General features: G+C 34.8%; 1 protein-coding gene across 2 annotated transcripts; it reads left to right on the plus strand.

Annotated features, from left to right (window-relative positions):
- The first annotated feature begins 1,531 nt into the window (after nt 1-1,531).
- LOC132565705 (SPRY domain-containing protein 3-like) lies at nt 1,532-14,578 on the plus strand. 2 transcript variants are annotated; one of them, XR_009554933.1, is made up of 11 exons: nt 1,532-1,599; nt 4,828-4,985; nt 5,507-5,622; nt 5,891-5,978; nt 6,289-6,433; nt 6,897-7,082; nt 7,243-7,392; nt 7,923-8,043; nt 8,715-8,896; nt 9,341-9,721; nt 9,775-14,578. XR_009554933.1 is itself a non-coding variant. In XM_060230403.1 (10 exons), exons 1-10 carry the CDS (start codon nt 1,567-1,569, stop codon nt 9,473-9,475), a joined length of 1,314 nt encoding a protein of 437 aa, XP_060086386.1. In that variant the 5' UTR covers nt 1,532-1,566; the 3' UTR covers nt 9,476-14,578. The 2 variants fall into 2 exon arrangements, 1 of the variants encoding a protein (XP_060086386.1); XM_060230403.1 differs by having other exon boundaries at nt 9,341-14,578.
- Nucleotides 14,579-15,020: the final 442 nt, after the last annotated feature.

The raw sequence follows: 15,020 nt of genomic DNA on the forward strand, positions 1-15,020 counted from the left end.
AGTTGTTGATTCTTAGTCCGGAAAGAATACCAAAAACCAGCCCAGCAAGTGCATAAACCCAAGAATAAGTTTCTTAATTCTCAATAATAATTTATTTCAAATTCATGCGCGAGGAACGTATAGATTATTATTCTTGCCACTTGGCCCTTTCGGAAAAAAAAAGAAAATTAAAAAAAAAAAAAGTTCCGTGGTTACAGCTAACCTCGGGGGCGATGTACAAGCTACTATTACAAGTGATCTCAAATGCTGCCCTCCGAGTCTTCAGTTGCATTTTATGAGTGCGGGCTTCACACCATTGAGGTATATTCGAGTTTAACCAGAGACGTATATTTCACGTGATATATACGTCTCTGGTTTAACCAACCTTTCTATAAACATAACAGAAGTACGCATGTTTAACTATTTACGAAATTACTGAAATATCATTCTGTATGATACACTATTGTCAGACTGTTGGGTCTTCGGAATATAAGGGTGTCACCGCCCAAAAGATGAAGAAAATTATTTCTAAATAAGTGACATTAAATCTGAGTAGTCTTTCGTTTGACGCGTGTGATTCTTATACCATGTCATTTAGATTTATTTGATACGTAAATGAGATTCACCCCTCATTTCCGGACAAAAATGGTAAGTGCTAAGTCGACACTAACTGCAATATAAAAGTGAATTGGGTATAGGTAAAACTGTTGTGAACAGTGGGGGCTTCGGTGACTGTGTAAATTGGTGAATAATCTCCGAAAAGCTAAATCTTCACAGCTTTCATATTTTGGCACCGAGGCACACGACGCCCATTAAACAATGTACTTGCGGAAGTGTATCACACTCTGTCGTTTTGCGGGGTCGGTCGCTTCGGGGACGATCAAATCGGTTGACCCAAGTTTAACTTTGCAACAAGTCAAATGGTGTGACTCAACGCGGGGCTCACCTAAGAGCATCATGTGAACGTCCTTCGCCCTCTGTATTTGTAACAGTCCGGACATGCATGGGGCTTATGATGAAGTTGATAACGTTACAAGATTGGGCGAGTTCAATGTCCTGAGAAACATACGTCCCTGGAGAAACTAAGGAACTGGTGTCATTTTGATGAAACTCGAACGAAGACACAAGTTAGTCGTCGAAAACCTCGACCGTGGAGCTCTTCCATTCAATCGTACTTTCAGGTATGATATGATTTTATCAAGTTTTCGTTTATTGACAGGTTTTCTGTCTCTATTTAATTGTGTTCTTTTCAATGTCCGTTTTTGGTTGGCAGTTCTTCTCAGCCAATGTAATTTTGGGATTATTTTTTTTTCGGGGGGGGGGGGGGTTGGGTTGTTGTTGTTAATGGCAAGGCCCCCTTGAGTAATCTCGTAGAGTTGTTCATATTTTCCCGCTTACTAAATACAAGCGTCTTCCCCGCTGTACAAAACTGTTTCTTTACCCTGATCAGCCCGATATTTTTGGGGTCACATAAACGCTTATTGACTCGTTATTCAGCGCTCAGTAAAAAAGGTTATGAATGACATGGATAGAATCAGCGCCATCTGTCGGCGAAATAATGAACAAAACACGATGTGTTGACAAGAGATGAACGAGAAAGATGTCGTGTCTTCGTTACAGGTAAATTGTTTGCGGTATTGGTTTGGCTGATCTGAGACGTCGATAATTAACTATTCTGTTTTATTGATAGCCATTACGCATACTTATATATTAAGAATAAACGCGTACTGTAACAGATGTTGTCCGTTGCATAGCTTCCCTTATGGGCCTCTTGGAAAAGACAAGATTACGTTGTTGTTATTTTTGTTTGCAAAAGGAAGTAACGTTCGTGATTGTGGATATTATGATTTTTCTAATTTGGAATGCTTGCACGTAGTAAAGTCTACTCACATGAGGTATGTGGTTGATTCCTCTTTACAATATCAACATTATCCACAATTTCTCCTTGAATTTTTACACTAGTAATTTGTTGATAAACTGAGACGTGTGACATGACTGACTATCTGTTCATATATTTACTGTTATTATTCAAGCTGTTATCACTTCGCATTGTAGGTTTTGCTGTATTTGAAAATATCCATTTCAGCGCACACTAAACGTTGCAAATTTTATATGATAAAGTTGTAAAATGGGTAGATTGATGACTTGTGTCAGAATAGAGTATATTGGTTTTCTCACAAGAGAACCAGATCTGCTCATTTTGAGCATGTTGAGCAATGATGTATAAAGGTCTTGCTTCAGGTCTATCTAAAAATTGGCAACAAGTAAAATTGGTGACTAAGTAGTGAATGAAGTTAGCGTCATCAAAGAATTTATTGTAGATATGAATAATAAACTTAGGTAACAAGTTTCCTGTTGATATTTGTGAAATTGGTTGAGTCATATACCGTTCAATTTTTCCTTGATCGTCAGAGATATATGTGTGTATAGTGTACCACTATATCTTAAAATACCTAATAAAGTTCATGGCATGAAAAGATATATTAATATGGTCCTAATACAATTATATACAAAGTCAGTTTCATATATGATAACGACCAAATTAAGATGATTTCATTATTGAGTATACAGTAACAGGTCACGATAAATCACATGTGTATTTGTGTTGGATTTGATCTGTGTGAGTTCAGTTTGCAAAATCACTGTAATTAGCTCATTGTTTCATATGGATTGATTTTGATGGTGCTAATAATCATAAGTTTCAGCTACCTGTGTTTAGTTTGACCCTGTGATTTGCTAATTAATAATAATTAAGGATTAATGACATATGTTTAGGAAATGCTTACTTTTATTAGGAATATATCTTGCTTGCACATCTAGATATGTCATGATTCTGGCTTGTACAAATTTTTAGGAACTGTCATCCTTCTAACATTTCCTTGAAGTCAATGAATCAGACAATGTCTTTGTTGATGAACATTGACCAAATGTTGTAATTTAACTTATCAGATAATTTTCTAGCACAAACTTTTTCTCTGTCATCTGTATTTTTTTGTTCATGTGCACCTGGCTTCTTTTTCATTATTTGGCTGAGCAAAGTTTAAAGCAAAATATTCTCATGTACAAGGGTATGTTTTCATTAGACATTGTTCTGGAATAAATGTCTGCTTGATAGGTTTTTTAAACTTTTTAATGGATATCCAAAAATCTTGTTATTTTAGGTTGGAGCGAGACCTTGTATAGGTACTGTTTGCAATGCAAGGATTTGCATTCACAGTTTCCTTTACTACTCAAATCATGGAGCCAAACTAGTAGGATATTTAAAGTATGATACCTTTAACATATACCAGGAGGATAAGTTGTTCTTTTCTTTAATGACAAATGACTTAGTACCTCAAAAAAAAAGATCATCATGATGAGGTTCACCTGTGCCATGAACCTCAGAGGCAACAATAACTGCCACCTCCACCAAAAACCTGTTGTTTAAGATAGTTAAGACAGTGACTGACTAGTGAGGTTTGGTCAAGTATATTACTGTCAACTGTGTATCTCTGTATAAGCTTCCACACACAGGACAAGGAGTACACTCTCAATGTTGATGTTATAGTGTATAGATTTAACTCCAGTGGTTCTTCTGCCAAAAATGAAGAAACTTTAAAAGATAATGTAGCAATTGGAAATCGATTGTAAAGTAACCATGTGAAACTCTGGGGTAAATTTCAGATTATTCACTCTCACAGAATCTTGGTTCAATCTCCAGTGGAAGCTGTATGTGTAGATGTTAATAAGTTCCCCACTTGTCACTGGAATTAAAACTTGGGATACAGGTTCACTTGGTGAATGGTGTGTCATGTATCAAAAGTAGGTCACTGTTGCCAACATTTTGACCTTTGACCTCCATCATAGGAAAAACAAATTTGAGCACTGTCTCCTACACTATCAGTCACTAGAATTTTATACTTGGGGTAAGGGTCCACCTTGATGAGGCAATGCGTTATGTGTCAAATCTAAGGCACTCTGACTTACATTTGACCTTTGACATACATAAAAGAGAAAAAATGAAATTGTTCAGGCTCCATTAGCTAAATCTTTTCACTGGAATACTTAGTAGGGATGTGGGTAGGCCACAGACCAAGTGTTAAATGAAGCGTAGCCGAATTGACCACCGTAACTTGTTACCATCTTATGTATTTTTTTTGTCTATGATCTGTTTACCATCTTGTCACACTATTTTTGACCTTAGTGTATGTAGGATTATAATACAGCTCAAAAAAATCTTCGATTCCACACACCATCTTGTATACTATGTAGGTCAGTGCTAGTACACTCCACACTGATCATATGTCTGATGAAGGTGACTATGCAGTCATCGAAACGTCACACTGTAATCTTCTACAGGTTGTGTTATAATAACTTCTATCCATTTGCATTACCAACCCTAATCCAAAGTTTTAAAATACTGGAACTTCATACTCGCATTGGTGGGGTGGGGTGTTGATGGGGCTCTGTGAATTGTCCTGTTTCTTTAAACTTAAGAGGATTCATGGTATCATAATGGAAATGAAATCATTTGATTTAAGCTTCATTTTGGTCCATCATAGGGAATTTTGTTTCCTTACTTCTGACTATACTATACATCCAATCTGCCAGATCTTATTTTACCAATACATATTGTATTGAAAGTATAGCTTATTGCTTCTCATTCACTACTACTAAGCATGTGGTAAAGATAATGACATAGCAGTACAAATGTTTGAGATCATTAAAATTTAAATTGTTAAGTCCTTAGATAAACTTGATAACCTATCATAGAATGACATCAATGATAATTATACTGATTGTTTTCTGATCATCAGCAGATATATCTCATCATTTTACTGAAACTGTGTTGCTTTCTTTTTTTTTCAGAACTTAGTGGCCATGGAAATACGATATCCGAATCAATTCATGCATGTATTTAGACATCACCAGAGAATTCACCAGGATGCTGGACAGGTGCGAGATGCCGATGTAGAAGCAGGACAACCAAGATATGCCAACATTAGTGTTGATGGAGATGTTCTCGGGTAATGAGCATTAAGTCAAACCATATTGTTGTCATGATTATTTCTGCAGTGGGTTAATTTTGTGATTTCAATTTTCTGATCTGAAAAGAAGCATAACAATGGAAACAGCTCAAAATCAAATGTCTTATTAGTCAGTGAAAATTAGATTAAGACAAAGAACTGTGCTTTGACAAACATTAAGTAAGAGTTAATTATTAAATATAGTTTGTAATTTATGTTTCAAAAGTAACTTTGAAAATGGTAAAAAAAAAAAAAGTTTACCTTTAATTCTTTAAAAATATAGATTTATTGATTCTACTTCACTTCATACGATCTGCAATATATACTTTACCCAAACTAACTTCATAAGACTTTTTTTTTTTTCATTATACACAAAAACCCTTTCTCTTTCTGATCTACAATTAGTAGTTTTGAGTATCATTTGTATCAGACAGGCTATATCTCTTGGTAGAATTAGTTATGATATAAACTTTTGTATAGTATATAATTCATTTTGCCATCATCATTATCTTGGATTTCAGCTATGCCCCGAATGACAGATTTAGTGTTGGATTATATGTAGCAGGGGAACCTCTCACACCAGAAGATTACTATTTTGAGGTGGAAATCCTTGACATTGGCAATCGAGGAACCATAGGTTAGCATGTTTTGTTTAAAGTAAATGATAATCGAGCTTTTCCAAACACAAATATTGATTTGTTTTCACTTAGTATTGGCTATATTTATGTGAATACATCATTATAGAGTTATGAGGATACTCTAAAGATAAAATGGTATTGAGGTATTTGTGTAAATGCAAAATATTACTTTTCACTAAATTTGTTTGAAAACGTTGTATCAAATGTGATTAAAAAAATTGTTAGTTATTTCAGAGTTGTTGGAATGAAATGATATTAATTTTTAAGGTGTGGGTTTGGTGCCCCAGAGATACCCTCTTGATGCCCAGCCTGGATGGAGAGCATTTTCTGTAGGATTCCATGCTGATGATGGGAAGTATGTGATCGCACCCATAATATGCTGCCTGATTAACTATGTTCCTGATGATTGTGTAATACTGCCCAATGATAATGGAATATTATGCTGATTTGGATCAATTAAAGTTTGATGTTCAAAGCTCATGTCTTTTTCAACACTGTTTAAACATTATCAACAGCAATAAGATGGCAAATTAAATTAAATTATCGACTACTTAAAATGTGTGGTATATTTAAATTAACTGAAGAAAAAATACATGTAAAAAATTGATTATGATGATGTTGGTTTTAGACATGCTGTTAATTTTTTTCTGTGTTTGTTGCGGCAGGCTTTACAAAGCTAACGGTTTTGGCAAACCCTTTGGCTCAAAGAGTCAAACTGGCGATAGAATAGGATGTGGAATCAAATTTTCAGCCCCAGAGGAGGGGCCAGGGCAGTCGGTCAAGGTCTTCTTTACACACAATGGGAAGGAGGTTGGTTAAGTTGACTGTCACCCCACTTCAGAAAACTTAAGGATATATTATCTGGTCACTATTGATGGCATCCATGTTTTATTTATGTAAAAAAAAACTAGTGTTATTTACCTACTTTTAGTGGAAAAGGGAATTGTCTCCCAAACATTGACTAGGACATACTATTGTCACTTCATTGATGCCTGAGTGCTATGAAAAGTTTTTCTCAGATATCCACTTGAGTTATAAACATCAATTTCCATCACAAACCATTTAATTTCTAATCCATATCATACAGGCAAAGTATGTACTGATATATGTAAATGGATGCTATATCTATTGAGAAATTTATTATTTATATCAAAGTGCCCGTGATGATTTAAATGATATACTACTGGTACATGTTCATGTCTATGTAAGTACTTTACATCATTAAGAAATAGATATCAAATGTTCTTAAACTTTTGATTTGTTTTTGCTGCAGGTTGGCATGACGATGATGCAAGCTCCGGCCCGAGGGTTGTATCCTGCAGTAGGAATGCACTCCTCTGGGGAAGAAGTGCGTCTCAACCTAGAGGCGGAATGGCTGTATGAGGACCTGGTGCTCATGGCTGTCGACAATGGGGAGGAGGACTGGTCTCGTCTCCATGATGTCAGGTTGAATGGCACAGTAAGTTGAAATCAATTTTACATGACCTTTACCTTAGACTCTGTGGCAAGTAAAGTTCATATAGGTCTGAATATTGATTTAGTTTTCAGTTGAAATGCAAAGGTCATATCTCCATAATATTGTATATCAGAAAATACTGTAATTTCATGTGATATTTCAGACTTTAGAATACATGGGACGAGGGAAGAGCATACATGATGTTGGTTTAGCTCAAGCCAGATGGCCCCTCGACACAACATATCATTATTTTGAAATTGAAATAATGGATCCAGGTGAAAACTGCTACATTGCAATAGGAGTGGCTAGAAGAGTGAGTACAATATCCAGTCTAATCTGTAGTATAATGGTTATAGAAAGGGCAAACGGGAACAATTTGAAGACTATTTTTAGAACTGTTTATGGAGGTTGTTACTAACAATAATACAATTTAGTGATTAAGTACAAAGGTTGGTCTATATCTGGGATTATTTACCATAGTTAATATTCTAATAGCATGTTACCTTTGAGGGGAAAACTTGCAAAGGCCTATACTGTTTATCGATTTTCATTAAACTGTCTGTAGCGTTAAGATATAGAGAATGAACATTTTGTGTCACTCAGTTTCTTCATTAATGCATAGTATTACAAAGTATGCTGACTAGCTACTACACAATGTACCAAGTACGTTTTTCAAAATGGTTTAGTTGTCATAGAATTGAAGGAGATCAATTGTTGTTGGATAAACCTAGTTATTCATTCAATATGTGGTAACTGTAACTAGAAAATGTAATTCTTGCAAACACGAAGTTAAAACATGTTTTATTGATTCATTTGTAAATAGATTTTGTTAAATATTGGTAGAATTATCCTCATCACCGACACCCTGGATGGAACAAAGGGTCCATAGCATACCATGCAGACGATGGTAAAATATTTGTGGGGTCTGGTGTTGGAGATCCATTTGGACCAAGGTGTCATAAAGGTGAGATTTAGCTGAAGTAAATTTAAGAGGTAATCTGTATTATGACACTGTGTGTTAATGGGTAGTGGTATAGTGTAAATTACCATTGTCTGTTGAACTTAATAAAATATGTGATATAATGGGTTGTAGTATACCATTGAGGGGTAAACTTGATATTACATGTGATATTATAGGTTGTGGCATACCATTGAGGGGTAAACTTTGTATTACAGGTGATATAATGGGTTGTGGTATACCATTGAGGGGTAAATGTTGTATTACATGTGATGTCATGGGTTGTGGTATACCATTGAGGGGTAAACTTTGTATTACAGGTGATATAATGGGTTGTAGTATATGATTGAGAGGTAAACTTTGTATTACATGTGATATAATGTGTTGTAGTATACCATTGAAGGGTAAACTTTGTAGTACATGTGATATAATGTGTTGTAGTATACCATTGAGGGGTAAACTTTGTATTACAGGTGATATAATGGGTTGTGGTATACCATTGAGGGGTAAACTTTGTATTACATGTGATATAATGGGTTGTGGTATACCATTGAGGGGTAAACTTTGTATTACAGGTGATGTCATGGGTTGTGGTATACCATTGAGGGGTAAACTTTGTATTACAGGTGATGTCATGGGTTGTGGTATACCATTGAGGGGTAAACTTTGTATTACAGGTGATGTCATGGGTTGTGGTATACTGTTTCCCCCGGACTATGATGGTGAAACAGACAGTGATCTTTCTCCGGATGACCCTGATGTCCATAATGATATGATCGATGATTTCAGTGATGATTCTGATGAAGATGATATTATACCCGGTGGCAGATATTTAGATCAGAATGGTACCAAAGTATGGGTAGGTATCCATGACAGCACATATGACATGCTTTATTCTCAACCATTTAGATAAAATAATGATTGCAAATGAAATTTTATGATTAAAAGATTTTTGATTGTGCATGTAATTAACAGTATCTGGAAACCAGATTTAGCAGATTGAAAAAGTATACATCATAGAATTGCTGTTTATATTAACTAATATCATAACAATATCAGGCTTGACTCGTATACTACAGATACTCAGTACATTGACCTCCTCTTCAAACCTTAATCAGAACACTCCTTCCATTTTTTAAAAAAAATTTTGGACGTGTACATTTGTTTCTTTAGACCAGTATCGTATTGGTGTTTGTATGAAATAATTGTTATCACACTAGATTTAGAAAAATAATATTAAGATTTATTGTAAGACATGTAAACTTAAATTTATAAATTACAAACTGTTTGCTTTCATTTCCAGATATTTTTCACAAGAAATGGAAAAATGATTGGGAAAAAACAAGTACCTATACCTAAAGGGGGTTTCTTCCCAACTGTGGGTATGTTGAGTAGTTGTGAAAAAGTGAGAATTGACCTTCGACCACTCACTGGTTGACGATGGACCTGGGCCAGGACCTGTGACAGATAGTAATCTGGGAGTAATTTGTGGTCCATGGGACATGTTATGTATTAAACATGTGCTTGACTGTATTTTGTGACTTGAGCCCCAATAATCCATACAGGGAGTTACTAGTACTAAAAAGAAGAGACTCTTAAATTGAGTGATAATTTATCACCACAGAGAAGAGATCCTTAAAAAGGGGGATAATTATCACGCTTCTAAAGGAGCCAAAGAGAAGAGGTCCATGAAAGAAGGGATAATTATCATGCTACTAAAGGAGCCAGAGAGAAGAGGTCTTTAAAGGGTTGTTAATTATGACACCATGAAAAGAGGTCCTTAATCATCACCCTACTAAAGAAGATGAACAACAATCAAATGTGCTTTAAACATTAGATTTGATTTAATTATTGTGATAAAATTTTCCTTGTGCCCCTGTATGGGGCCCCATTTCAAAGAGACTGAATGGACAGTAAGCTGAAGTCAGTCAATATGTACGGTATACTGGTATATATATATCTTGGGGCCACATAGAGTGTTTTTCTGTTGATTTGTTTATGTTAATAATTCTGCTGTGTCTATGTAGCTGGAACATGCAAGTTTTCTTGTTTTGGTAAAAGAGATAAAAAGTGTCATTTGAATTTCTGTAATATATTGCTGTTAATACTGGAAATTCTTTTGAAAATAGTCATTTCACTTGGTTATTACAGGATCTCCCTCTAGTTGCAAAGCAAATTAAAACAAGACGTATAATTCAGCTCCTCTATGATACACTACACTACAAGTGTATTGTACAGGAACAGAATAACGAGTCAAATTTTAACTAGGTTGTGTTGTGACAGTGCGTCTTCCTCAGAGTCTCACTGTCAGTCCCCCCAACAGTGACAGAATGTTACCTGTTACAGATTCATTCTCTATCACCATGGTTACTGGTGTGAAGCCATGTTATTGTGATTGGTTAGACAGTTTAATAGATTCCATGAAATTGATGTCATTAATTATTATTTCTTTTTTGCTATGTAGTTAATTAAGGATTTTGAAAAATATATTCTAGTTACCTGGTAAGTGTGAATTGCATTTTTTTGCTATGAAAACAGCCAAAATATTGAATTCACATTTTACTTGAAGGAAATTTTGCCATTGAAATAATTTTTGAAACTGTTTGTGTGAAAAATATGTTTTTATTTTAGATGGTCCTAGTCTCTTAAGTGTATTATACCTAGGTACAATGTATCTGCTGTATTCTCCACTACGATAGTTACTCACTAATCACTATCATGTTTTACTTAAAGTTTCAGGATCAGAGTCATCCTCATATGGTCTTTGTTTTTTTAAGGGAGCTTATTATGAACGGGTCTGCTCTGTATCTGTAGTGCTATGTGGAATATGTTGAATGCTTTCACCCCAGGCAGGGATTTCAATATACATATCTGTTTTTCATGTAGCAAGGCTGTGTAGTGAATTGAGTTAGTACTGTGTTGAGCTTTATAGATAAGAACTATGTATATTAGAAGCTTTGAGATGTTTTGTTGATATGTAATGTTAATATTTCAGCTGTTAAAATCTTGGATTCACCATACAGATGTGTGAAGAAAAGAAAAACCACTAAATCTGTTAGACAATGCCGAGGAGGCTTTTCGTCTAACGAATTGTACCGTTAAAAGTGCCTGTTATTATTGTTGTTGATAGTGTGTATGTTAACTCATACAAATTTTTTGAACATGTTTGGCCGACTAATGCAGGTCCAAACTTAAGGAAATACATTTATGCATGCCTAGACTTAATCCCATATTCCTAGTTCAGACTTAAGTACACTGATGCATTCCAAGACTTAATCAAATAGTCTTGGTTCAAACTGAAGGTAGTATACTGATATATACCCACACTTAATCCCAGACTTAATCCAATAGTCTTGGTTCAAACTGAAGGTAGTATACTGATGTATACCCACACTTAATCCAATAGTCTTGGTTCAAACTGAAGGTAGTATACTGATGTATACCCACACTTAATCCCAGACTTAATCCAATAGTCTTGGTTCAAACTGAAGGTAGTATACTGATGTATACCCACACTTAATCCCAGACTTAATCCAATAGTCTTGGTTCAAACTGAAGGTAGTATACTGATATATACCCACACTTAATCCCAGACTTAATCCAATAGTCTTGGTTCAAACTGAAGGTAGTATACTGATGTATACCCACACTTAATCCCAGACTTAATCCAATAGTCTTGGTTCAAACTGAAGGTAGTATACTGATGTATACCCACACTTAATCCCAGACTTAATCCAATAGTCTTGGTTCAAACTGAAGGTAGTATACTGATGTATACCCACACTTAATCCCAGACTTAATCCAATAGTCTTGGTTCAAACTGAAGGTAGTATACTGATGTATACCCACACTTAATCCCAGACTTAATCCAATAGTCTTGGTTCAAACTGAAGGTAGTATACTGATGTATACCCACACTTAATCCCAGACTTAATCCAATAGTCTTGGTTCAAACTGAAGGTAGTATACTGATATATACCCACACTTAATCCCAGACTTAATCCAATAGTCTTGGTTCAAACTGAAGGTAGTATACTGATGTATACCCACACTTAATCCCAGACTTAATCCAATAGTCTTGGTTCAAACTGAAGGTAGTATACTGATGTATACCCACACTTAATCCCAGACTTAATCCAATAGTCTTGGTTCAAACTGAAAGAAATACACTAATGCATGTTTAGACTTAATTCCACAGTCCAGGTTCAGACTGATGGAAATACAGTGATGCATGCTTAGTTTCAATGCTATAGTCCTGTTTCAGACAGAAAGAAGTACACTGATATATGTCTAGACTTAATTCAATAGTCCTAGTTCAGATTTACAGACTCCATTTCTCAGTGTTCTGGATACTTGACTTAGTATTAAGTGAGATATTGAGATTTAGCTAGGTTAAATTGCTTAAGGAATGAAAGCACTGATTAATTTGGCTGAATTGAATAAGTTTCTGTTATTTATGAGCACACTGTTGTAAATATGTTGTCTATGAATTGTGGCCATATTGTTTATAAAGTTGTTGAGGAGTTGCTTTTGGGACTTATATTACTGTGTGTGGGAGTTGTATAACTGACACATCCATGGTAGCGACATTGTGATATTATTGGTATTTAATGTTGTAGTGTCCTTTTCGTTTATCTCTTGTACAATAGTTTCATTTCAATATTTGTGTTAGACAAAGTCCTGAACTTTTGTTAATGTTTCTTAATTTTATTGTGTTAGAGTCGGTGAGCTGTAACTAGATGTTAATCTTATTGTATTAGAATTAGTGAGCTATAAATAGACATTATTTTTATTGTGTTGGAGTCAATGAGCTAAAATTAGACATTAATTTTATTGTGTTATATATAGTCTGAACTATTAGATGTTAATTTTATTGTGTTATATATGATGGGAAATCAGCTATAGTGAGATGCTTGCTTTAAAAGTGTTTTATAAGAGTTATATATCTGATGCTGTTATTGTAGGTATATACAATGAATATAATTAAAGTTAAAAAACTTCAGTAATTTGGACACTAATTTAAATATGCCATACTCATTGTTAAGCATATAACAAGCTGTCACTTACAGTTACTTTTATTACACAATGTGAGTAGCTTGACTTTTGTTACAACACCTACTTAGGTAAGGAGATGGATATTGTTTAATCAGTAAGTCATAGATAACCCTCATGTACAAGATATTTCATGAACAGCTTAACAATGTTTCGCTTTACATCTGTGCAGGGCAATTCACTTCATAGGTTGAAGTGATATTTGTTGAAAACGGTCTGTAATTCCTGTCTATCTTATTTTGAGATTTTTTCATCAGATTTTCAAACTCTCTAGAAGAGATTTTTTTTATTATAAATTTTTCATAAATTCTTGTTCTACATTGCTGATCTTCTCTCTCACGTGTTCTATTTTTATTCATTTATGTCGCATGTTCAGTGATTGGACCAATTTCAGACATCTTGTTTAATTGCTGTATAATGTTAGTTAGGTTTTCATGTTAGATATCATATGTACTTCAAATGTTACTAAGCTCTCTACTAGATTTATATCTTCTCATACATGTATATTCAATGTGATGCTGTGTTACTGTTGAGCTTTCTAACTTACATGTACTCGCACATCACTGTGAAATATTCAGCTTGATGATACATCACAGCGGTTTGCTTTCTAGCTACTAGTAGTATATCTTAAGTGTACTCCTACATAACTAATATTCAGCAAGACGATTCACCACTTTGTAGTGACTATTTCTTAAGTGTACATCACATTGTAATATTTAGAGAAATGTGCCATCACAGCGATAAAAAGATTTCTAGCTAAATGAGTAGTATATATTATTTGTATTTGCACTCTGCTGTGTATTATCAGTGAGATGTGACAAAACATTGGTAAGGAGCTTCTAATAAATTTGATGTGTACCTCACTGGTTGCTGTGTATTATCAGCGAGATGTGACAAAACATTGGTAAGGAGCTTCTAATAAATTTGATGTGTACGTCACTGGTTGCTGTGTATTATCAGTGAGATGTGACTAAACATTGGTAAGGAGCTTCTAGTAAATTTGATGTGTAGGTCACTGGTTGCTGTGTATTATCAGCGAGATGTGACAAAACATTGGTAAGAAGCTTCTAGTAAATTTGATGTGTACGTCACTGGTTGCTGTGTATTATCAGTGAGATGTGACTAAACATTGGTAAGGAGCTTCTAGTAAATTTGATGTGTAGGTCACTGGTTGCTGTGTATTATCAGCGAGATGTGACAAAACATTGGTAAGGAGCTTCTAGTAAATTTGATGTGTACCTCACTGGTTGCTGTGTTATATATATTGATGAATGTTTGTATAATTGTTGTTAACATTGTTTGTTTTATATTGACCTGTGTGATATTTTTGAATGAGAAAAGAATGTTTAGCAGCTAGAAATGGATTTGAAAGGGTTATTGAAATGTTTCTATTTTTGTTGCCAATAACACACTATTAATTAACACATTACCAGTACAAATTTCCCATTGCTTTGAAAGCTAGCAATCCAATAAATTTAATATATAACAATGAGTTGTTGACGTTTTGTTCTCCCTTTACTTGAAGGGCATTCATGTAAGCAGTTGGGAATGAAAGAAAAACAACAGACAGTGTGGGACTGAGGCTGGTTATTGCATCTGTTTTAGAGGACATAAAGGTCCAAACTTAGAGTTTTCAGCTCATCTGGCCTAAAGGTGAGCTACAGAGTTACTACAGCATACGTCATCTAGCGGTACATTGTCTGTCAACTTTTCCTATAAATCGACTACCATAGTCTTGAACAAGTGAGCAGATTTTAACCAAATTTGTTCTGAAGCATTCTTGGTGAAAGGAGAATTAATTTTGTACAAATGGTGGGTCTTGGCCCAAAGGCCCTAAGAGGTGGGGCCCAATTGGGAAAATCTATCTATATATTTAAGAACTTATCTTGTTTTTCAAACATTTCAGGATATTGCCAATTTTTCTCTGAAGA

This window comes from Ylistrum balloti, unplaced genomic scaffold (assembly GCF_031769215.1).
Source record: "Ylistrum balloti isolate Yb309-2 unplaced genomic scaffold, AGI_CSIRO_Ybal_v1 Utg369730, whole genome shotgun sequence".
Lineage (NCBI taxonomy): Eukaryota > Metazoa > Mollusca > Bivalvia > Pectinida > Pectinidae > Ylistrum > Ylistrum balloti.

What these genes read in the sequence shown, in the direction of transcription:
- LOC132565705 (XM_060230403.1), top strand. Translation starts at nt 1,567, where the DNA reads ATGAACGAGAAAGATGTCGTGTCTTCGTTACAG. An exon ending in TGGCAATCGAGGAACCATAG is followed by an intron (nt 5,623 to 5,890) that starts GTTAGCATGTTT and finishes TTAATTTTTAAG; the next exon opens with GTGTGGGTTTGGTGCCCCAG. An exon ending in CAATAGGAGTGGCTAGAAGA is followed by an intron (nt 7,393 to 7,922) that starts GTGAGTACAATA and finishes AAATATTGGTAG; the next exon opens with AATTATCCTCATCACCGACA.